The 23,507-nt window shown below is 42.2% G+C and overlaps 1 protein-coding gene across 3 annotated transcripts in view; it reads right to left on the reverse strand.

The window, feature by feature from the left end:
• The window catches only part of ABHD12 (abhydrolase domain containing 12, lysophospholipase), a 61,628-nt gene that overhangs the window by 21,796 nt on the left and 16,325 nt on the right, over nucleotides 1-23,507 (reverse strand). For 2 of the 3 annotated variants that reach the window (XM_057703665.1, XM_057703666.1), the window contains exon 2: nucleotides 18,475-18,651. The exons of the other annotated variant lie outside the window; for it this stretch is intronic. In XM_057703665.1, coding sequence (XP_057559648.1) covers nucleotides 18,475-18,482 — 8 coding nt within the window. In that variant the 5' untranslated portion in view covers nucleotides 18,483-18,651. The remainder of the gene's footprint in view (nucleotides 1-18,474; nucleotides 18,652-23,507) is intronic. 3 annotated transcript variants of the gene reach the window in all.

A 23,507-nucleotide genomic window follows, 5' to 3' on the forward strand; every position in this document is an offset into this window, starting at 1 on the left:
AGTGAGCAGTGGCCTAATTCCTGTAAATTCCCCCCCGCACCCCCCCACCCCCCCACCCCTGCCATCAGAAATCCATCCTACTGTCACTGCGATCCTCACTCCACCACCTAAAAATGTTTCAGACTCAACATTTAAAAATCTTCTTGGGCTTCCTAGGTGGCGCAATGGTTGAGAATCTGCCTGCCAACGCAGGGCACACGGGTTCGATCCCTGCTCCAGGAAGATCCCACATGCCGCGGAAAAACTAAGCCCGTGTGCCACAGCTACTGAGCCCATGTGCTGCAACTACTGAAGCTCATGCACCTAGAGCCCATGCTCTGCAATAAGAGAAGCCATGGCAATGAGAAGCCCGCACACCACAACGAAGAGTAGCCCCCACTCACCGCAACTAAAAAGAAAGCCTGGGCACAGCAAAAAAATTATTTATTTATTTAAAAAAAAAATCTTCTCGACTGACTGCCCTCTGGACTCAGAAACTGGGTTTAGAATGTGCTCCAACAATTAACCTTTTTCTGTTTGTTTCCTTGTTCTAACCTAAGGTCTTCTTTCCTACTGCAGATTGCCTACTTCTCACCTTCTCCGCTGAGTCCTCTCTAGCAATCAACCAGCTCCTTGCTTGTGAAACTTCTTGGGAGGTTTCAAGTGGGGGGTAATGTGGGGACTGATAACCCACAAGAAATGGTTAAAAGTACTTCAAAGTGAAAACATCTGATCTCTAACAGATGCAGAAAGAAATCTCATCTGAAATTCCCTCCTCTGCCTAGAGCAGAGCTTTAGGAGAACAGCAGCCACAAACTGCCTCTGGGGAGGTCTCCAGGCAGGGAGGTGACTGACCTTGGGCATAGGACATCCAAAAACACTGTATCAACAAGCCTCATCAGAACCTTCCATCCTAAAAGCCCTAAAGCCCTAGTCCTGCCCCTCCCCTTTATGAAACTGGCATATTAAACCCTTTCCCTCCGGCTGTGTGGGGAGCTACTCTCTTTATAGAGCACTCCCACATGCATAACAAACTTTTCTCCTGTTAATCTATTATCAATTACTTCAGATCTAAATTGATGGAGGAAAAGTTTTTTCTCCCAGCAGCAGCATCATCGGGTCTGGCTGTCTGTTTCTCCAACAGATGAAGTCCTTCCAGCAGTGACCTTGTCTTTCACGTTTGTCTCTGTGGTACCTAAGTCAATGCCACACTTATAGTTTCTGCTCAGTGAATGTTTGATCAAAGAATTACTGCTCCATGATCATTAATGCAGAAAATTATCAGAACCACAACCTTCTCTGGGCTCCAGCTACACTTAAGGGTTCCACAGTTTTTTTTCTATTTATACTTTGGGTCTTCAACCAAGCATCTGCACTGAAAGTTACTCTGGTTGACAGTCACTTGGTTGTGTATTAGAATCTTCAGAGAAATTTATAAAATATCAATGTCTGGAACTTGCTTCAGAAATTCTAGTTTTGGGAATTCTCTGTGAGTCCAGCGGTTAGGGGGCACAGGTTCACTCCCCAGTCAGGGAACTAAGATCCTGCATGCCACACTGTGCAGCCAGAAAAAGAAAAAGAAAAAGAAAAAAGAAAAGAAAGAAAAAAAAATTGTAGTTGTATTGGTCTGAAGTATGACCTGGCCACACTTGAGGAGTCCACAGCCACCTGCCCACCAGGCAGCCCCTAAGCACCTCAGCACTTGCTGAGTCAGAAAGGAGACGGAGCATAACCTTTAAAAGAATGATAGCCATTGAGGCCAGGACACAAACTGGTTAGAACCAACTAGGTCGACTTCCATTAGACCTTGAGCCTCAGTATATGCTCACTGTAATACACACTCACTGTAATATGTTAGCTAAATGACACACCCACAGGTACCATGACAGTTCCAGGGCCAACCATAAAAGATTAATAAGTGGGAAGTGGCCAAATTCCTGGAAATCCGCACCCCTTCCCCAAAATAGTTGGAATAAACTTCCCACTCATTAGTCTATGAAATTACCCACCTCTACAAGAACTGACAACCCTGTACCCTGGTGCCTCTTGCCTTCTGAGATGGCCCACACTCTGTCTATGGAGTGTGTATCTCCCTAAATAAACCTTCTTACCACTTTACTATGGCTTGCTCCTGAATTCTTTCCTGCGTGAAGTCAAGAACCCACACTCAGCAGCCACCCCAGGGACTCACCTGAGACCTGGGATGTGACCATCCTCTCCAGTCCATTTCTTTCCTGCAACATTGCCACTTACTTTGTCTTCACGGCCTTTCCCTCTATCCCTGCCGAGCCAGACTCAATGCCCCTGATCATTAATGCGCCACTACCCGCACTTCAGAGTTTTTTGCACAGCATCTCCCCTCCCCTGGGGTTTGGAACAGGCCAGTAAGGGTGCTGAGCACGCCTGAATCCTTCCTGAGAGACTCCGTATAAACCTGGGAGGGACAGAGAACTGGAGACAAAGGAAGCCACCCTGGAGTGGCCAAATGAACCCTTTAATCTCTCAGGACAGGACCTGAAGTTCTAATTTTAAGACTTAAACCAGTTTCATAAGCAAACATACAAAAAGTTTCTGGCCTCGACAATCAAATAAATTCAATGAAGCAGGAAACTGCAACTGGCAGTAAGCAAAAACCAACAACCAGAATTTGGCTGTAAAGACTACTCCTACCTGCAGTGCCAGTTCACTACTGTGGGAGGTAGAAGCCAGACACAGGGGTGCATGCTGTCCTGGAAGCAGGAGAGGAGCAGGAAGGAGGGTCTACAGAGAGCCTGGGGCAGGAAGGGCAGGGAAGGAGGCACCTACTGACTCACAATGCCCACAGTGGGAGGAACACCCCCCCCCAAACCCCAGCAATTGACCTCAGCTCTGGTGCCAAAACAGGTCCTTCCACAGAAGTTCATTGACATTTATGGATGACTTTTTAAGTATTCTGGCTTTTCGGCATCAATTGCCAGGCCTCATGCCTTTTGGGATAAAATGTTATATCACTATATAAGTCCCAGGTTCTAGCTCAGAAACTGAGGCTTGCATATGAGCACATGGTCCATGTGGAACTGAACTGCAGCCCATCTTTCCTGATGTCCAAGAGGAAGACATTCTTGGGTCAGACCATTCACAGAGACACACAGGATGCCAAGCGGCCTGGGGAACGTGACTACACCAAGCAAAATCTGGCAAGCTGAACTACTAAGTCTGCAAAATGCTATGCAAATAGGATTGTACTGTTAGAAAAAAATTAATAAAGGTTATACTAGAAGAAAATGAACTTGTCTGGTCTGCTCAGCTCTTGGCCACCCATTCCATCTTCTTAGAACAACAGTCTTCACACCCCCTCCAGCAGTTCAGACAAAGAAACTGGCCCCACGGCTTCTCTGTATGCTCGCTTATCTGACCTGGGCTTTCTCTTTCCTACCTCTCTTGTTCTTCTCCTTCTGTGCCTTCTAAAGAGATACTCAAACATAATTAAACTGCTTTGAATAATGGAAACATTTTTTTGTAAGAAGTTTGAGCTGTCAAAGTCTGTCTTTGGAACAGGAAATAGGAAAAAAAGCAGTGCAATCGTTCCCAAAGGCCCCCGCCTTATATAAGCGCTACATGTCCTCTGTGAGGTGAGAGCTGGAAATTCTGTGTTATGTGGAACCAGCAGGTGTTAAGAAGTAAACCCTGTCTGATACTCTGTCGATCTGCAGCTGGAAAACACTTCATGCAGGACGTCAAGGCTAGCAGGGGTTCACTCTCATTCTCTGCTAACAAAGGAAAACAGATAGCAAACGAAGATTTTAAACAAAGCCCTGTCCCCATTTTAACGTCAAGACAGAAAAAAAGAATGAGGCTGAGCTCATCATGTTTAACAAGAAAGACTAATGTGCGTTGGTGGTATAGTGGTGAGCACAGCGGCCTTCCAAGAAAGACTGTGTCTCTTGAGCTCAATCTAAGAAAACTTTCTGATGGATGGAGTTGTCATTAAAAAAAAAAATTTTTTTTAAACCATTACCGGCCAAAAGAGCAAAACCTCTTCTTTGAGCAAACTGAGAAGGTATATATTTTTAAAGATTCTTCATTGCATACCACCAAATAAAAGTTGTCATTTATACTTTAAGGAGCCTGTCATCTTCTTCCCCACTTTCAGCTCTGAATCTATGGCAACAATATTAAGCACTGATGGGCAGATAAAGAGAGGCCTTTCTTGAAAGAACAGAAGCCAAATCTAAGAACCAAGGACGTCCTAAAGATGTTCTTTATGGAGGAAAACTTCAGTGAATGAGCCTGTTTACATCAACGTAGTTCCTGCACTTTGGAGGTGAAAAACAAAAGCATACCTTAAGTGTGTTCCAGTCAAACAGCATCTGCCAAACTGAACAGGACAAATGACACCTAAGACCAGGACCTCACAGTAACTCCTGCTGGTCTGCCTGCTCCCAGCATCTGATGCTGTGGAGGCTTCATTTCCCACAGGCCATATGCAGGGCAGCTGGCACAAGTCCTCAGACTTCTCGTAGGCAATAAATGCTCAGTGCTTGTAAGATTCTACATGCAACTCAGCCTATCTGTTTCCAGACAGCCGTTTCCTGTGCGCTGCTCTGACACCCAATGGTTTAAAACTGTTGGGAACTTGCCACCCTCTCTTTCCTGGAAGCATAATCTCAGCCAGCACACCCACTGCTGCCGTAGATGCACCCACCTCTCCAGCACCAGGACTGGAGCCCTTCAGGCACCAACCTGAGGACCAACTCCTCCTCCATGGGCCCTGGTAAGCAACCCTAAAACGCACCCAGACAGGCAGAAGGGCTGCAGTTCTGGGAAAATGTGTGAAAGTCAGGAGGCAGGTGCAGGAATTGGCACCTGCTTCCCCTCCAATTTCCAAACTGATAGTGATTTGCTTTTCAACTTCCTATTCCCGAGGTAGATGTTTCAACAACCTGCCTGATTCCTCTGTCAGGGGAGGGAACAGAGTGCTGGGTGAAGACTCAGAAAAGGCCCCCATCCAGTAAAACAGCCCTTGTGGTGGGCCCTTGCGGTGCTTCCCTCCAGCGGGAGCACCTGAGAAGTGCGAGGCAACCTGGCTCTGCATAGCAGTGGGGACAGAGCTGGCCCGTCTCTCCTCACAGCCCAGATGCCAGGCAAATCGACTCTCTGAGCCTCAGTGTCCTCAACTCTAATGGAATCTACCTGAAAGGCCCATTGTGCAGAGTAAATGAACAAGGAAGTGAAATGCTCAGCATGGTTACCATCTCAGTCTCACACATGGAGAAGGAACACTGAGCTGAACTAAAAGGGCCTCTGTCGGGGGCTGGCAGGAAGCGAACATGTCCTGGCTTTGTCCAGCCCTGCTTGGTCAAGCTACCCAGCTGAGCTCTAATCTCCTGCTCTGGTATCTTAAATTACAATTACTCTTTAACCACATTAGTGCTTAAAAGCAGTAGTTTCATGCTCCAGAAATGACTCGGGTAACACTGCACACAGCATCAGAAGGGAAGCTAAGCAGGAAGCAGGCACAGGGCTGCGGTGGGGCTGCCAGTCTCCTCAGGGGTGGACCCCATCTGGTGCTGGCAGCTCACAGTCAGACCCACCTCACTTCTGCGGCCCTCGGTCCCCAGGGCACTTACACTTTCTAGCAGAGTCCCAGGATCTTCCTGCTCAGCTTGGGCAGTGTTCTGCCCTAGGCCCCCCAGGACGTGCCCTAAGGCAGCAAAGTGGGGCGCACGGTGCTCTGTGCTACTCAACTGTCATCTGCTAAAAACCGCCGAGCCCACCAGCTCTTGCACAGAGTTACACGGCAGTTGCCAGTGCTCCTCACCGTTCTCTCTGGCTCTGTGCCTTCCTGGGCCCAGGGTAGGATGGCACATCCCCCTCTCCCTTTAGAGTCAGGGGAAGCCAAGTGATTCACTTTGGCTAAGGACACATGAGCAGAGAAACCACGCCCTTTCTGGGTGTATGCTTCAGGAGCTGCAACAGTCCACAAGGTGGAGGGAGGGTGTGTGGAGCTGGAGGCACTGCTGGCCCAGCTCCTCAGTGACCACAAAAAGCAGAGTCCACGTCAGACACACAGTGGGGTAAGAAACACCAGTGAGACGGGGGTTCTGCTGCATGACCTGCTCTGCCCTGACCAACACTCAGGTCAGATCAACAGTGTGTAGGCCTGAAAGGACTGAGCTCTAGCTCTGAACACCCAGCTGTCTTCAGTGTCTCCATGTGGAATCTCACAGGCAAATCAATACTAACACATCTAAAACCAAATGCTTGATCTTCTACCCTCTCCCCACTCTGCTTCCATCCACTCCTCTTCTAGTTCTCCATCTCAGCAAATACGTGTGCCAGAGGCAGACCCCCAGCAGTCATTCCTGATAGTCCCTTCTTGCCCCACCTCCACTTTCAATGCACACCAAGTCTCTAAAACATTTCCAATCTATCCACCTCTAGTCACCTTGCCTGCTGCTTCTCTGCTCCAGGTCAGCCACATATCTTGCCTAGACCAGCAGGCCTAAACTCTCTTGATTACACATTCAATCGGTAACATTTTTGGAGCATGCCCTCAATATATACATATGTATCAAATTATACACATGTATAACTGGGTGGTTAATATCTGACTATGAATATAATTAGACATCCCAATATTTCCTTCCCATATCTTAATGACTGTGTCTCACCCACCTCCTGGGTGAAGCCACCCCATTCCAGAGATCAGTACCTTGGCCTTCTGAAGAGACTTCTTAAATGGAATCCCCAACCTCAGCCTGCCTGCTATGCAGCCAGAGACTCTTTTCAAATGCACACTTGGTCATACCACTGCCCACTTAAACCTTTACATGCAAGAGCATCTGAAACAGGTCCCAGGAGCACTGCCCACATCTGACCCTCCAGCTGTCAGTTGCCTGCATGGGCCTAGTGCTTCCTCACCTCTGAGACCGGTTTATGTCCCCAGCCCTGTGTTTCCTCCAGGTTTCAGCTTCAAGGCTGTTTGCTCCAAAGTCTCCCTGGCTGTTCAATCTAATCGTGCTCTCCTCTTACAATCGCTCATATATTAAGGATATCACCCCTCTCTCTGACATTTCATATATTTTTAAAATATTTCCCTCTGTCATTTGTCTTTTTATTTGGGAATATTTGGAATTATAAGAGAATTTTTAATTTTTTTCTGTTCTTATTGTATTAGTCTTTTTCTTTATGCTTTCTTCCTCTATGGATATATATTCTTCTCTGACCTTCACACAGGATAAACATCTTTAAAAAAAAGAAAAGACAACCTACAGAATGAGAGAGAATATTTGCAAACGATGCAATAGACAAGGGCTTAATCTCCAAAATATACAAACAGCTCATATAACTCAACAACAAAAAAACTAACAACCTAATTGAAAAATGGGCAGAAGACCTTAACAGACATTTCTCCAAAGAAGACATACAGATGGCCAGTAGGCACATGAAAAGATGCTCAACATCACTAATTACTAATGAAATGCAAATCAAAACTACAATGAGGTACCACCTCACACTGCTCAGAATAGCCATCATTAAAAAGTCTACAAATAACAAACGCTGGAGAGGATGTAGAGAAAAGGGAACCCTCCTGCACCGTTGGTGGGAATGTAAGTTGGTACAGCCACTGTCTTTATGAATTGATTGAATAAAATATACCTATCTAAATATCAAAAAAAAGAAAAAAAGTTGGTACAGCCACTATGGAAAACACTGTGGAGGTTCCTCAGAAAACTAAAAATAGAATTACCATATGATCCAGCAATCCTACTCCTGGGAATATACCTGAACAAAACTATAATTCAAAAAGTTACATGCACCCCTATGTTCATAGCAGCACTATTTGCAATAGTCAAAGCATGGAAACAACCTGAATGTCCATCAACAGATGAATGGATAAAGAAGATGTGGTACATATATACAATGGAATACTACTCCGCCATAAAAAAACAAAAACAAAAAAAAAGAAATAATGCCTTTTGCAATGGCATTATCCATCTAACTGCATGGATGCAATTAGAGATCATCACACTAAGTGAAGTAAGCCAGAAAGAGAAAGACAAATACCATTCAATATCACTTACATGTGGAATCTAAAATATGGCACAAAAGCACCTATCTAAAAAACAGAAACAGGCTCATAGACATACAGAACAGACTTCTGGTTACCAGTGGTGGGGGGTGGGGAGAAGGATGGACTGGGAGTTTTGGGTTAGTAGATGCAAACTACTACATTTAGAACAACAGTCCTGATGTATAGCACAGGGAACTATATTCAATATCCTGTGATAAACCACAATGGAAAAGAATATACAAAAAAGAATGTATACATGTATATAACTGAGTCACTTTGCTGTACAGCAGAGATAGGCACAGCATTGTAAATCAACTATATGTCAATTAAAAAAATTTTTTTTCTTATTTTTCTTTTAGGGTTTTACATTTTACATTTAATCCTAGAATATACTTTGGTATATGGTGGGAAGTAGGGTTGAGTTTATATATTCCTAAATAGTTACCCAATAGTTTCTCTCCATCTAAAATGCAGCCTTGTTAAAAGACGTTAAAATTAAATATACAGGGCTAAAGATTGTAGATTTAACTGTTCTTTCCCAAAACCCCACTAAAATGACAGTAAATTTTGTGCTGTTGTTGTTGTTTTTAGCACAAAACCCTAGGGGCAAAGAATAAGAGGAGAGACATCCAAATTTTAGAATCTGGAAAGCTTCCAAATTCAACTGACACCCCAGGAGAGTTCTAAGTCAGCATGCAAAGAGATAAGGCACGTGACAGGTGCCTCCAGTGCCTGTGGAAGGGGCTCAGGCTGGGACCCAAATCAGGAGGACAATGTGAAAAATCCCTCTGGACTCCACCTCACTGATGCGGCCACTACCCCACCCCACCAAAAGACTGAAGGTTCATTCTCTGCAAAAGGTAAACAGAAGGTTTCTGGACTACAGAGGGCCAGATACTCTAAAAAAACAGAAGAAATATATGAAAGTTTAGAAAAGAATGCTAAGAATCCCAGTTTTCTTCCTCAGCTCCCAGAGAGGGGGTGAGCTCAGGAGCAAAAAATACAGGGCAGCCTTCCCACTCCGACTACCCTTCTGCTGACCGCCCAGTCCCTGATCCCTGGCTTGCTGTCTGAAACCGTGGGAGATCTGTGTTCCCAGCACCTACTCATAACCTTGCACCCTGCCTTCCCTAAAGGGAAACTGAGGCAGACTGTCCATCAACAGATGAATGGATAAAGAAGATGTGGTCCATATATACAATGGAGTATTACTCAGCCGCACTGAGAAGCCCATGCACTGCAACTTAGAGTAGCCCCTGATCGCCACAACTAGAGAAAGCCCATGCCCAGCAATGAAGACCCAACACAGCCAAAAATATAAATAAAAATAAATAAATAAAATAAAGACAAATGTATCTCTCTACTTAAACAAGTATTATTTATGTTCTCAGTAACTGAAAAATTCTCTGCATAAAGACTGTATATATTTCTTATATATTTATTCTTAGCTATTGTACAGTTCTTGTCCTTAATGTGACATAGAGATGATCCTGTTACTTTTTTTTTTTACTTTTTTTTTTTTAACTCAGATATTCTGTTACATTTTTCTAGCTGGTTAGTTACTGGTATATAAGCAAGCTATTAATTGCTGTATATTTATTTTGCATTTGAAAAATCTTACTAAGCTCCATTAGTTAGGAGAATTTTTTGGTTGATTTTTACTGGAGTTTTCCAGTTAAAAATTCATTATCTGCAAGAAAGCAGTGAAAAATTTTATTCCTCTTTATAGGTTTACCTTTTAACATTTTCTTAACTTCCCATATCTAGAATATTCAGAATAATATTTTACAGGATCAGTGAGAGCAGATGAAAAGTCTTGCTTCTTCACTTGAATTTCCATCCATTTCACAAATATTTATCAGGCATCTACTACGTGCCAGGCAGTAAATAAGATGATTGACATTTTACTTTTCGTTACAATGTTGGTTGATGAGATAGATGTCTTTGATCAAGATTTAATTTTAGGGCTTCCCTGGTGGTGCAGTAGTTAAGAATCCGCCTGCCAATGAAGGGGATACAGGTTCGATCCCACACGCCACAGAGCAACTAAGCCTGTGTGCCACAACTACTGAACCTGTGTTCTAGAGCCCGCAAGCCACAACTATTGAGCCCACGTGCCACAACTACTGAAGCCCGGGAGCCTAGAGCCCGTGCTCTACAGCAAGAGAAGTCACTGTAATGAGTAGCCCACGCACCTCAGTGAAGAGTAGCCCCCACTCACCACAACTAGAGAAAGCCCGTGCACAGCAACAAAGACCCAAAGCAGCCAATAAATAAATAAATTTATTTTAAAAAAGATTTAATTTTAAGTGTAATACATAGTAGACTTGCCAATGAAACAGAAGAGTATGAAGGTACAAAAGGCAGCTTTAGAAAAAACAAACATAAGCATCTGCATTTCCAACCACTTGAGAATCTCTAAGCCTGGGGTTTCTTGTGCTGAGAATGGAGTAGAAAAGCCTCCTGCTGCACTGCAGCAGGAAACAGGGTGACCAAATCCCCCAGGACCATGCCATCCTGCCCTCTGGGTCAAGGCCATCCTGAGACTCTACTGAAGTAGCTCTTGAAATCATTCTCCTTCCATTTTCATTTGGACAAAGCAAAGACTCACAATGAGGCAATACTGTGGGAATTTATCTTCAGTGCAAAGGGCTACAGAGCTATTTTGTGACATTTCCTGTTATCGAAACATGTAGCACTAAGATGACATGTGGAAACACAAATTAAGCAATGAAGTTCCATCTTCACCTATGTTACTGGCAAAGAATAAGAATACTGAAAGAGAATTTTCTGATGGTCTAGAGGTTAGGGCTCCTCGCTTCCACTGCAGGGGGCACAGGTTCGATCCCTGGTGCAGGAACTAAGAATCCAGCAAACTGCACAGCAGCAAAAAAGGAATACTGAAAATATCAAAACAGTAAGTATGAGCAAACACTCTGCCCACTGCCAGAGGGCCCTGCTCTCTGACCACGCAATTCCATCCACTCTGAAAGACTGACCACAAAGGAGGAGAGCACATCCCAGCATGTCAGGAAGGCTCTGCACAGATGTCCTCTCTGCAACACAGTCTGTGAGAGGAAAATAGAGCATGTTTGCAATATTCAACAGGAGTTACTTTTTCATAGCTTTATGCCCTCTCTGATAACAGATAAATGTAGAAAACTTGCAAACTGCAAAAAAGCATCGAAAAGAGAATAAAAATAACCTCAAATCATATGAACCTATAGGAGCCTCTGTTAACATACTAGCGTAGTATGTTCTTATAAACTTGATTCCATGTACAGTTAGGATCTGTGGTGGAGATGGCTAGCAGATCACCAGAAGCTTGTACCCGCCCTTCCCTAGGGCAGAGCTGATGATGTGAAGTGCCTACATTTCCAGCCCAACTGGGGAGCAGGTGAAGCTGAGTGAGCAGACTCACCAGAGCAATGCGATTCCAGCGATGTGCATGCAGTTGTTAGTACTAATTTGGTAAAGTAGCTGGTATCATGCTGACATGAGCTTATATTCTACATGCTTATTTTTGTTTTTGGCTTACCAATAAATTTTTTAAAGGTCATACGTTTACATATTTCAAAAAGTAAAACAACACAGTCTCACTGACAATTCACCTCCATGCATTCGGATAACCACTTTTATTAGCTACTTATTTATCCTTCCAGCATTTCCTTATGCAAATATATGTACATGTTCTCATTCCTTCTTTTTCTCATACAAAAGTGGGCACACTACACATTGTAAACAGTTTCACATCTTTTGATTTTTCTCTCTCAACAATACCCAGCGAACCTGTTCCTGTCAATTCACAGCTATGTTGCAGCCCCACAGTATTTCACTGGGTCAATACATCCCAGGGCATTAAACCAGTCTCCTACCACTGGACACTGAGGCTGTTTCCAGCAGTCAGTGCCACCATGAATCACCTGTACAAAGGTAATTCTGTATGTGCAAGTACACATGGGATAGCCCTAGAATGGAAACTGTTTGATCAAAGAGTAAATGCATCTGTGATTCACAGATTACCCAAATTCCTGCTTCCTTCAAAGCCTCACTAGCAAAATGGTTGTCTAAATGCACGCGTGCCAATTTGATAGGTGAGAAATTGCATCTTGGTGTAGTTTTGATCTGATTTCCCTAATTATGAATAAGTAGATTGAGCACCCTTTCACATACTGAAGGGATATGGTATTTCTTTTTCTATTAATCATGCATGTCCTTTGCACATTTTTCATTGGGTTTTTGATATTTTTCTTTTCAATTCCCAGAAGCTCTTTATTCGAGAAATTAGTTCCTTATCTAAATGAGTTGCAAATATTTTTTTCTTTTGTTATTAGTCTATCGTGCAGATGTTCTTTGTATTCACATTTCTGGAATTTCCATCCTGTCTCACTGGCTTGTTACTCAGAGTTGCTGCCATCGTGCAGAACCTGAACACGGCAGCATGGTCCAGTCTCTACTCACACTCCCCTCCACAGGGCTCCTGGCACTCCCACATGTTGTCTGTTCAGCATCAGCTAGTGTGGAACCCAAAAGGACCAGGCTGGCATTTTTACTTGGAATTTTGTTAAAGGAATAATCAAACTTAGGGAGATTAGGCAGTTTATGATGTGAGCTTTCCAACTCAAAAACACACAGGTCCTTCCATTTGTTCAAGTCTACTTCTGTGTCCTCCAAGAATGTTTTAAGTTTTCCTTTTACAGATTTTGCATATTTCTTTCCAAGGCATTATTCCTTATAGGCGTTTTTTTGTTATTGACTTTTTTGGTCTTCTCTTCCATTATATCTCACAACCAATTTTTGTTGCTTGTATAAATGAAAGCTATGATCCCAGCACATTAACTTTCTGTCCCCCACACAGGGGACCATGCACCAGCACACTGGGGTGACAGGCAGTTGTCAGGAACAAGGAACATGCGTCTATGCGGTTATGGGGGGAGAAATGGTTCATGTCAGGGGAGATGAGGGTAGAGAATTTACCACATATGCTTCAGTATATTTAAGATTTTAAAATATATTTCTTGTATATAATAAAGGATTTCAAAAATGGGGGGTTGTATCAGCATGAATAGGCTACACCTCACTGTAGCAACAACCACCACCAAATCCAGCAGCATGAAGAATAACAATTTATTTCTTGCTCTGGCTATGTGTCCAGCACAAGTCAGCAGAGACTTCTGCTAATCCTAGTTGCTCAGGAACCTGTCAGGAAGCACCACCACTTTGTAACATCACCATCTCCATAAACATCACTAGGACAGATGTCACAGAGAACCATGAAGCTGCTATGAGATGCTTCTACCTAGAGAGACATATGTCACTTTCTTCAGACCTCATCTCACTTCAAATGGGCAAGGCCCAGAACTAGAAATGCAGTGAACAATAGTGACATGCCCACAGGGTGAGTTACAAGTGAGAGCACAGCACTTACAAATGGATAAAGTGAGCCACTTCACAAATTCACACGGGAAAAACTTGCTCTTTAAAGGAGCCCTAAGTAAATTTTTAACAAAGAACTATTTTTAGATGCAAGTGAATCTGTCCCCTCCTTTTTTTTCCTATCTGAGAAGCCTTGAGCTTCTGGGTTCTTTATTTTATTAAAGGAGTGCACACTGGCACCACAAAAATCCCTACTTAACCTAATTACAGTTACCCAGGACATGCTCACCTTCAACGGCCAAGGTGCCTGGTATTGATGACATGGGGGTCCCTGATAACACTGACTCATCAGAAAGCCAAAGCAGCCGACAAGGCTGGCTCCAGGGACACTTTCCTCAGGGTCCTGGCTTTCCCTGGCACCTCCAGCAGGTATGCAGACCTTGCCAGCCACTCCAAAGCTTCAACAAGGTGGAGGTGCCAAGCCAACCAGGAGGTCCCAGAGGAGGCCACCCACCCGAGGGAAGGTTCTGCAGCAGGTTTGTGACCTTAGAAGCCCACCCCCTCAGCACCTCTCTGTGGTCACTAATGTGGTCAGAAAACGAAAGTGACATCCTGGTTAACTCATTGGTTTCCCTCAATTGACACTTGCCCAATATTTTCAACCCATACTATTTCCCTGTTCTAATGGTCAGGATGTGTAAAAGAAACAGCCCTAGAGACAGGAGGCACAGTGGTTAGAGTGTGGGCCCTGGAGCCCACTAGCTCCAGTGGCTGTGAGACCCTAGGCAAGCTCTGTGCCTTGATTTCCTCATCTGTGAAATGGGGGTTACAGTACCTCGTGAGGTAGCTGTAAGCATTTAAAAGTGAATACAGGGGGGCTTCCTAGGTGGCGCAGTGGTTAAGAATCCGCCTGCCAATGCAGAGGTCACGGGTTCGATCCCAGCTCCAGGGAGATCCCACATGCCACGGAGCAACTAAGCCCATGTGCCAAAAAAAAAAAAAAAAGTTAATATAGGGAACTCCCTGGCGGTCCAGTGGTTAGCACTCAGCACTTTCATTGTGGTGGTGCAGGTTCAATTCCTGGTTGTGGAACTAAGATCCTGCAAGTCACACCAGGGCAGCCGAAAAGATAATAATAATAATCTTAAAAAATTTTTTTAATAAAAAAATAAATAAAAATAAAAGTTAACACATGTAAAGGCGCTTAAGAGAATGGTATCTGGTACAAAGTACTCAATGTTATTTTTATTAATTCTTTCTGTGCCTACCTTTATTGATTCTTCCCTTTTCCACCTCTTCATTTCTTTTTGATTGTTCTGTTTCTACCACTCTTCTTCACTTCCCTTGCCCCCATCATCAGCAAAAGCCAACTTGCCAGATGCTATTTTTCAAAGACAGGGGCATCCAGGATAAAAGAGTGCTGCTTTAGGACTTCCCAGGTAGTGTGCTGGTTAAGAATCTGCCTGCCAATGTAGGGGACACAGCTTCAATCCCTGCTCCAGGAAGATTTCACATGCCGTGGAGCAACTAAACCCATGAGCCACAACTATTGAGCCTGTGTGCCGCAACTACTGAAGCCCACGTGCCTAGAGCCTGTGCTCCGCAACAAGAGAAGCCACCGCAATGAGAAGCCTGCACACCACAATGAAGAGTAGCCCCTGCTCACCACGACGAGAGAAAGCCCATGTGCAGCACTGACGACCCAACGCAGCCAATAAATTAGTTAATTCATTCATTTTTTTAAAAAGGAGGGCTGCTTTAGAAGCTCAGCAAACACAGCCTTCCTGCTCTTGAGGGACTGCAGACGGAGACCTTGAGTGCAGCCTTGGTTCTTAACAAAGGCCCCTTCGGCAACACAGACAATTTAAACACCGTGAATGTGCTTAATGCCACTGAATTATACACTTAAAAAAAGGTTAAAGTCAATTTTGCTATGTATATTTTACCACAATACATCTTTTATAAAAGGCTGTCTCATTTGGGAAATTATTATAACTCCCTTTTCACTCAAGAAGCACTGTTTGTCTAGCACTCGAACTGTCAATAAGAGACAATACAAGTTTCTAAGCAAAGTAGTAAGCACCGTACCAACTAGAAACTACCTGCCCTCCAGTGCTATTTTCATAGCAAAAAAGTATCTGAGAAAGTTATGAAACCTGTAGCAATACAAAGCAAAAAAATAAGGAGTTAACAATATAGGTAATTTAATTATCTCCCCCTAAAGCATAAAAACTAGGAAAACAACATGTTAAATAGGTGTCTCTTGCAAACTTCTTTTAAATTACCAGAAAAAGTAGATGGAGTAAGTGGACAGGAAAAAAAAAAAAGCATTATACCACTTACTTTATACTTGTATAATGCTGATATAACCTTGTTGAAATCTTAGTACAACTCCATGAAACAGGTAAAGTAAGTAACTCTCCCATTTTAGAGATATGAAAACTAGGCTCACAATCATTAATTCACTTGATCAAGGTAAGGCCTCAGCTGAGGATGAGCTCATGTTCTGGGCCTCTCAGTCTGGCCCGCTCTTTCCATTCCACCAAATTCTCATTGGGAATGAATTAAACATTGCCAGAAGTCCAGAAGAAAATTAGAACGAAACTTCACCCTCAGCTTCCCTGGGTTTCTCCTTGGTGTTTCAGCTCACCTGACAATGCTCATAATTTCAGAGGCTGGTGGCAATAAAACCAACAGAAGTTCTACACTGAGCAGGTGGTGGCAAGAACATGGATGAGAATGAAAGCTAGGGAAAAACGTTTTTCAAAATGCTCACGTAAAAGCTCAATAAGATTTATTTTGTTTTCTAAACAGCTTTATTGAGGTATAACTGACATAAACTGCACATATTTAGTGTATTATGTGATAAGTTTTAACCTTTTAAACACTTGTGAAACCATCACCACATTCAAGATAATGAACATACCTACCACCCCAGAACTTTCTTCTTGCCCCTTTTAATTCCTCCCTCATGTCCGCTCTGTTCCCCATTCCCGCCCCCAAGCAACGACAGATCTACTTTCTATCACTACAGATTAGTTTGAATTTGCTTGTTTTACATAAATGAAGTCTCTTTTCTTTGGATTCTTTCACTCAGCATAATTATTTTGAGACTCATTTGTTCACTTACTCTTGTCTGTATTCATACTTCATTCCTTTAAAAAAAAACTTTACTTTTTAAAGCAGTTTTAGCTTCACAGCAGTACAGAGCAGAAGGTACGCATACCTCTGCTACCCCAACCTCATTCACTTTTGCGGGGGGGGGGGGGGGGGCGGGGCGGGGGGGAGGTGGCGTGTGGCATGTGAATTCTCAACCACTGCACCACCAGGGAAGTCCTGGGAGCATGGAGTCTTCACCACTGGACCACCAGGGAAGTCCCCTCACCCATTATTACATCCTGGACCAGTTCAGTGATACATTTGTTACAACTGATGAACCTCCACTGGCACATCATTATCACCCACAGTCCATAGCTTACTTTAGGTTTCACTCATGGTACTGTACATTCTAAGAGTTCGGGCAAATATATAGTGATATGTAACCACCACTGTAGTATCACGCAGAGCAGTTTCATTGTCCAATATATCCTCTATGTTCCAAGTTCATTCCTTTTGAATGCTGAGTAATATTCCATTGTAGGGATATATAATTTGTTTTTACATTCACCTGTTGGACATTTGGGTTGTTTCTGGTATTTGCTTACTGTAGATTAAACCTGCTATAAACATTGTTTTTCTGTTTTCTATTTTTCTGATTTGTTTTTTATCACATGCTTCTTTCGGGTTACTCTGGGTTTAATTTACTCTTTTTTTCTAGTATCTTAAAACAAGGTGAAGTCATTGATTGCAGACCTTTCTTCTTTTCTACTATAAGTATTTAGTGCTATAAACTCCCCAAAGATGCTTTAGGGGCATACATATGTCTTTATTTTCATTCAGTTCCAACTACTGTCTAATTTCCCCTTTGATTTCTTCCTTGACTGGTGGTTTATTCAGAAGTGTGTTATTCAGTTCTCAAATGTTGGGGGATTTTTCCAGACATCTTTCTCGTATTGATTTCTAATTTAAATCCTTGTGGTTAGAAAACAGACTTTGCAAAACATAAATTCTCTTAAATTATTAAGACTTGTTTTATGGTCTAAAATGTGGTCTATCTGGTAAATGTTCCACGTGTACTTAGGGAGAATATGTATCTTCTATTGTTGAGGGGACTGTCAACCAAGTTAAACTAGTGGACGATGTTGGTCAAGTGTACTACATCCTTACTGATTTTCTGCCTCCTGCTTCTATCAGTTACTGAAATATCTGATTATAATTGTGGATGTGTCTATTTTCCTTACAGTTCTATTTCTGCTTCATGTATTTTGAAGTCCTGTCAATTATGTATTTAAATGTTTAAGACTGTTATGTCCCCTTATTTTATCTGACATTATGAAATGGTCTTCTTTACCTCTGGTAATATTCTTTACTCTGTCCACTTCTTCTGATATTAATACAGACACCCCAGCTACCTTCTGACTAGTGTTAGCATGGTATGTGCATTTGTTTAAACTTTTTGTTTTATATTTAAAATACCTTTGTTTGGTAGGCATCATACAGTTGGATATTGCTTTTTTTTATCCAATCTGATAATCTCTGCCTTATAATTGGGTGTTTAGACCATCTTGCTATTTATTTTCCATTTGCTGCATCTGTCTTTGTGTCCCTTTTCCTCTTTTTCTGCCTTCCTTTGAATTAACCAATCATTTTTTTATGATTTCATTTTACTTCATTTGTTGGGTTCCTATTAACTCTTGGTTTTATTACTTTTGTGAATGCTTTAAGGTTTGCAGTATCCATCTTTATCACACTGACATTCAGGTGAGATTATACCATTTCACATACAACATAAATATCTTCTAATAGTTTACTTCCATTTCTTCCCTCCTGGCCTATATCCATTTGTTGTCATGAATTTTACTTTATATATGTTATAAACTTCACAAACTTTATTACTCTCATGTAAACAATTTTAATATAAAGATATTTAAGTAATAAAAAATATAGTTTATATATTTTCTCACATAGTCATTTCCAGTGCTCTTCATTCATTTGTATAGATTCAGGTTTTCATCTGGTGTAATTTTTCTTCTGCCTGAAGGACATGCTTTAACATTTCTTACAGTGTGGGTCTGCTGGTGATGAATTCTTTCACCTTTCATATGTCTGAAAACTTCTTTGTTTTTGAAAGATGTATTCACCTGGTAAAGAATTCTAGGTGAAGTGTGGCCAAGATTGTGGAGCAGAAAGACCCCGAGCTCACCTTCTCCCACAGGCACGCCGAAATTACAACTATTTACAGAACAACTGTCTATGAGAACAACGTGAAGACTAACAGAAAAGACTTTCCAGGACTAACGATATAAAGAAGGAACCACAATAAGACGGGTAGGAGAGGCAGAGACGTGGACCCACACCCCAAGTAGGCAACACACAGACAGAAGGATAATCACAATTGCATATGTTCTCCCCAAGGAGCGAGGGGCCTGAGCCCCACATCAGGCACCCAAGTCCAGGGGTCCTGCATGGGAAAGATCAGCCCCCAGAACATTTGGCTTTGAAGGCCAGTGAGGCTTGTACATAGGAGAGCTGGAGGACTGCAGGAAACAGAGTATGCTGTTAAAGGGTGCACACAAAATCTCACACGCTCCAAGTCACAGCACAGAGACAGTACTTTGAAAGTAGCCTGGGTCAGATCAACTTACTAATCTTGGAGAGCATCCTGAAGAGGCAGGAGGCAACTGGGACTCCCCTCAGGGACACACACACTGGTGGCAGCCACTGGGGAGCTCCTTCTACCACGAGAACAATGGCCTTGCAAGCACCACTTTGAAGTCTTCTCTCTAGCCTGTTAGTGTGTCAGGGCCTTACCCGCCCACAAGCAGGCTGGCAACAACCCCAGGACACCCCAGGACATGCAGCTAGATGCACCAGGACCCGGCCCCAACAACCAATGGGCAGACAGCCACCACACGAGGCAGGACCTGGCAGCCAACCTGGGCAGGGTCTGGCACCATCTACCAGCACGTTGGCAGTAGCAGACCCTGCCACAACCGAAGAGCCCATGCAGCCAACATAGTGGGCACCCCTAGAGCATATAGCTCTGGTGGCCAGAGGGGAGTAGGCTGCTAGGCCACATAGGACATCTCCTACAGAAGGCTGCTTTTCCAAGATCAGGAATGTAATCAACCTATCAAATACAAAGAAAGAAACAGAGAATTAGAAAAAATGAGACAACAAAGGAATGTGTTTCAAATAAAGGAACAAGACAAAACCCTAGAAGAAGAACTGAGCAAAATGGAGATAAGCAACCTACCCGACAAAGAGCTCAAGGCAATAATCATAAAGATGCTCAAAGAACTTGGGAGAAGAATGGATGAACACAGTAAGAATTTCAACAAGTTAGAAAATACAAATAAGAAGCAAACAGAGCTGAAGAATACAACAACTGAAATAAAACTACACTAGAAGGAATCAACAGTGAATGAAATGATACAGAGGAACAAATCAGCAAACTGGAAGATAGCAGTGGAAATTACCCAACCTGAACAGAAAAAGAATTTTTAAAAATGATTACAGTTGGGGGGGGTGGAGGGAATGAATTGAAAAATTGAGATTGACATATATACACTAATATGTATAAAATAGATAACTAATAAGAACCTGCTGTGTAGCATAGGGACTCTACTTCACGTCACTATACAGCAGAAACTAACACAAAATTGTAAAACAACTACACCCAAATTAAAAAATAAAATTAAAAAAAAATAGCATAAGAACTAAAAACAAGAATTACTCTATTGTATATTGGACAGTTGTTAAGAAGGTAAATCTTAAAAGTTGTCATCACAAAAAAAAATTGTAACTATGTGAGTGATGGATGTTAACTATCCTTATTGTGGCAATCATTTCACAACATATACAAGTATAGAATCATTAAAAAAAATGAGTATAGGACTTTGTAGGTGGCGCAGTGGTTAAGAATCCACCTGCCAATGCAGAGGACATGGGTTCGAGCCCTGCTCTGGGAAGATTCCACATGCCATGGAGCAACTAAGCCTGTGCGCCACAACTACTGAAGTCCACGCGCCTAGAGCTCATGCTCCACAACAAGAGAAGCCACTACAATGAGGAGCCCACGCACCTCAGTGAAGAGTAGCCCCCACTCGCAGCAACTAGAGAAAGCCCGCGTGCAGCAATGAAGACCCAACACAGCCAATAAGAAAATAATTTTTTAAAAAATGAGTATACTTTAATAAGAGACATCTAGGACCACAGCAAGCATACTAACATTTACATTATAGGTGTCCCAGAAGAAGAAAGAGAGAAAGGGGCAGAGAACTTTTTCTAATAAATAATAGCTGAAAAGTTCTCTAACCTGGAAAAGGAAACAGACATCCAAATCCAGGAAGCACCAATACCCAAACAAGATGAATCCAAAGACGACTACACCAAGACAAATTATAATTGAAGTGGCAAAATTAAAGATAAATAATCTTGAAAGTAGCAAGAAAAACTGCAATTAGTTATGTGTACGGGAACTCCCTGAGATTATCATCTGACTTTTCAGCAAAAACTTCACAGGCCAGAAGTGGCATGATATATTCAAAGTAATGAAAGGGAAAAAAATCTATAACAGTAAGTCCCCTACATATGAATGAGTTTCGTTCCAAGAGCGGGTTCGTAAGTCCAATCTGTTCCTAAGCCCAACAAAGTTAGCCTTGATACCCAACTAACACAATCATCTATATATAGTATTGTACTGTAATAGTTTTATAATACTTTTCACACAAATACTACACAAAAAGCAAACAAACACAAAAAATAAAACATTTGTAATCTTACAGTACAGTACCTTGAAAAGTACAGTACAGTATCAGCTACATCACCGCTGCTTTTATGCTTGCTTCTGGATGTCCTGGGCTTGAAATAAAGATACTGTACTACTGTACTCTATACAGTACTGTACATTAAGTACACAAAAGTACACACACATGATAACGTACGCCAGACACATGAACTAACTTACATGACTGGACATGTGAACACACATTCACATCTTTGAAAGTTTGCAATTTGAAAGTTCATATGTAAGGGCCTTACTGTAACCAAAAATACTCTACCCAGCAGGGTTATCATTCAGATTTGAAGCAGAGATAAAGAATTTTACATACAAGCAATAGCTAAAAGGATTTCGCACCACTACACTGGCATTACAAGAAATGTTAAAGGGACTTCTCTAAGCAGGATTTTAAACAAGGGAAAAAAACACACATACAACTAGAAACATGAAAATTATGAAAGGAAAAAAAATCTCATTGGTAAAGGCAAACATACAGTAAAGGTAGTGCATCAACCACTTATAAAGCTAGTAGGAAGGGTAAAAGACAAAAGTAAAAGTAGTAAAATCATCTATACCCACGATAAGTAGTTAAGGGATACACAAAACAAAAAGATGTAAAACATGACGTCAAAAACATTAAATATAGCAGGAGAACAAACAGGCAGGGTTGTTAGACTGCATTTCAACTTAAAAGATCATCAACTTAAAATAATAACATATGTGGGACTTCCCTGGTAGTCCAGTGGTAAAGAATCCATTCTCCAATGCAGGGCACACAGGTTCAATCCCTGGTTGGGGAACTAAGATCCCATGTGCTGCAGGGCAACAAAGCCTGTGCACCACAACTACTGAGCTCACGCACCTCAACAAGAGAGCCTGAGTGCCACAAACTACAGAGTCCACATGCTCTGGAGCCTGTGCACCACAACTACAGAGCCCACATGCCCTGGAGCCAGTGTGCCACAACTAGCCAGAAGCCCTCATGGCACAGAGAGAAAGCCTGCATGCTGCAACGAAAGATCCCTCATGCCTCAATGAAGACCCAATGCAGCCAAAAAGAATAAAGAAAATAAATAATTAAAATAATATAAAAAAAAAAGAAATGTAGCTTAAAAAAACAACACATTATTACTAACATATATTATGTGCACATGTAATTGGTTTGTGTTTTTATAAATTTATTTCTTTTATTGGCTGTGTTTGGTTTTTTTTTTTTTTTTTTTTTTTTTGCTGTGCACGAGCTTTCTTTAGTTGCGGTGAGAGCGGGCTACTCTTCATTGTGGTGTGCGGGCTCCTCATTGCCGTGACTTCTCTTGTTGCGGAGCACAGGCTCTAGGTGCGTGGGCTTCAGTAGTTGCAGCACATGGGCTCAACAGTTGTGGCTCACGGGCTCTAGAGCACAGGCTCAATAGTTGTGGCACACAGGCTTAGCTGCTCCATGGCATGTGGGATCTTCCTGGACCAGGGATCGAACCCATGTACCCTGCACTGGCAGGCAGATTCTTAACCACTGCGCCACCTAGGAAGCCCCTGTAATTGTTACATATGAACATCACGGTAACCACAAACCAAAAACTTACAACTCACACACACACAAAGAGAAAGCAATCCAAATATCACACTAAAGACATCATCAAATCACAAAAGAGCAAAAGAAGAAACAAATAAGAACTACAAAAACAATCAGAAAACAACAAAATGGTAATAAGTACAGACTTATCAATAACTACTTTAAAAGTAAATGGAGGGCTTCCTAGGTGGCGCAGTGGTTAAGAATCCACCTGCCAATGCAGAGGTCACGGGTTTGATCCCAGCTCCAGGAAGATCCCACATGCCATGGAGCAACTAAGCCTGTGTGCCAAAAAATAAATAAATAAATAAATAAAAGTAAATGGACTAAATGCTCCAATCAAAAAACAAAGAATGGCTGAACAGATTAAAAAAAACAAGACCCATCTATGTGATGACTACAAGAAACTAATTCAGATCTAAAAACACAGAGACTGAAAGTGAGGTAATGGAAAACAGTATTCCATGCAAATGGAAACAAAAAGAGAGCTGGGGCAGCAATATGTATATCAGACAAAATAGATTTTCAAACAGACTGTAATAAGAGACAAAGAGGGACATTACACAATGATCAAGTGATCAATCCAATAAGAAGATATAACAAATGTAAACATACATGCACCAACATAAAAGAAACTAAATACA

The sequence above is a fragment of the Hippopotamus amphibius genome, chromosome 12, assembly GCF_030028045.1.
Source record: "Hippopotamus amphibius kiboko isolate mHipAmp2 chromosome 12, mHipAmp2.hap2, whole genome shotgun sequence".
NCBI classification, from domain to species: Eukaryota; Metazoa; Chordata; class Mammalia; order Artiodactyla; family Hippopotamidae; genus Hippopotamus; species Hippopotamus amphibius.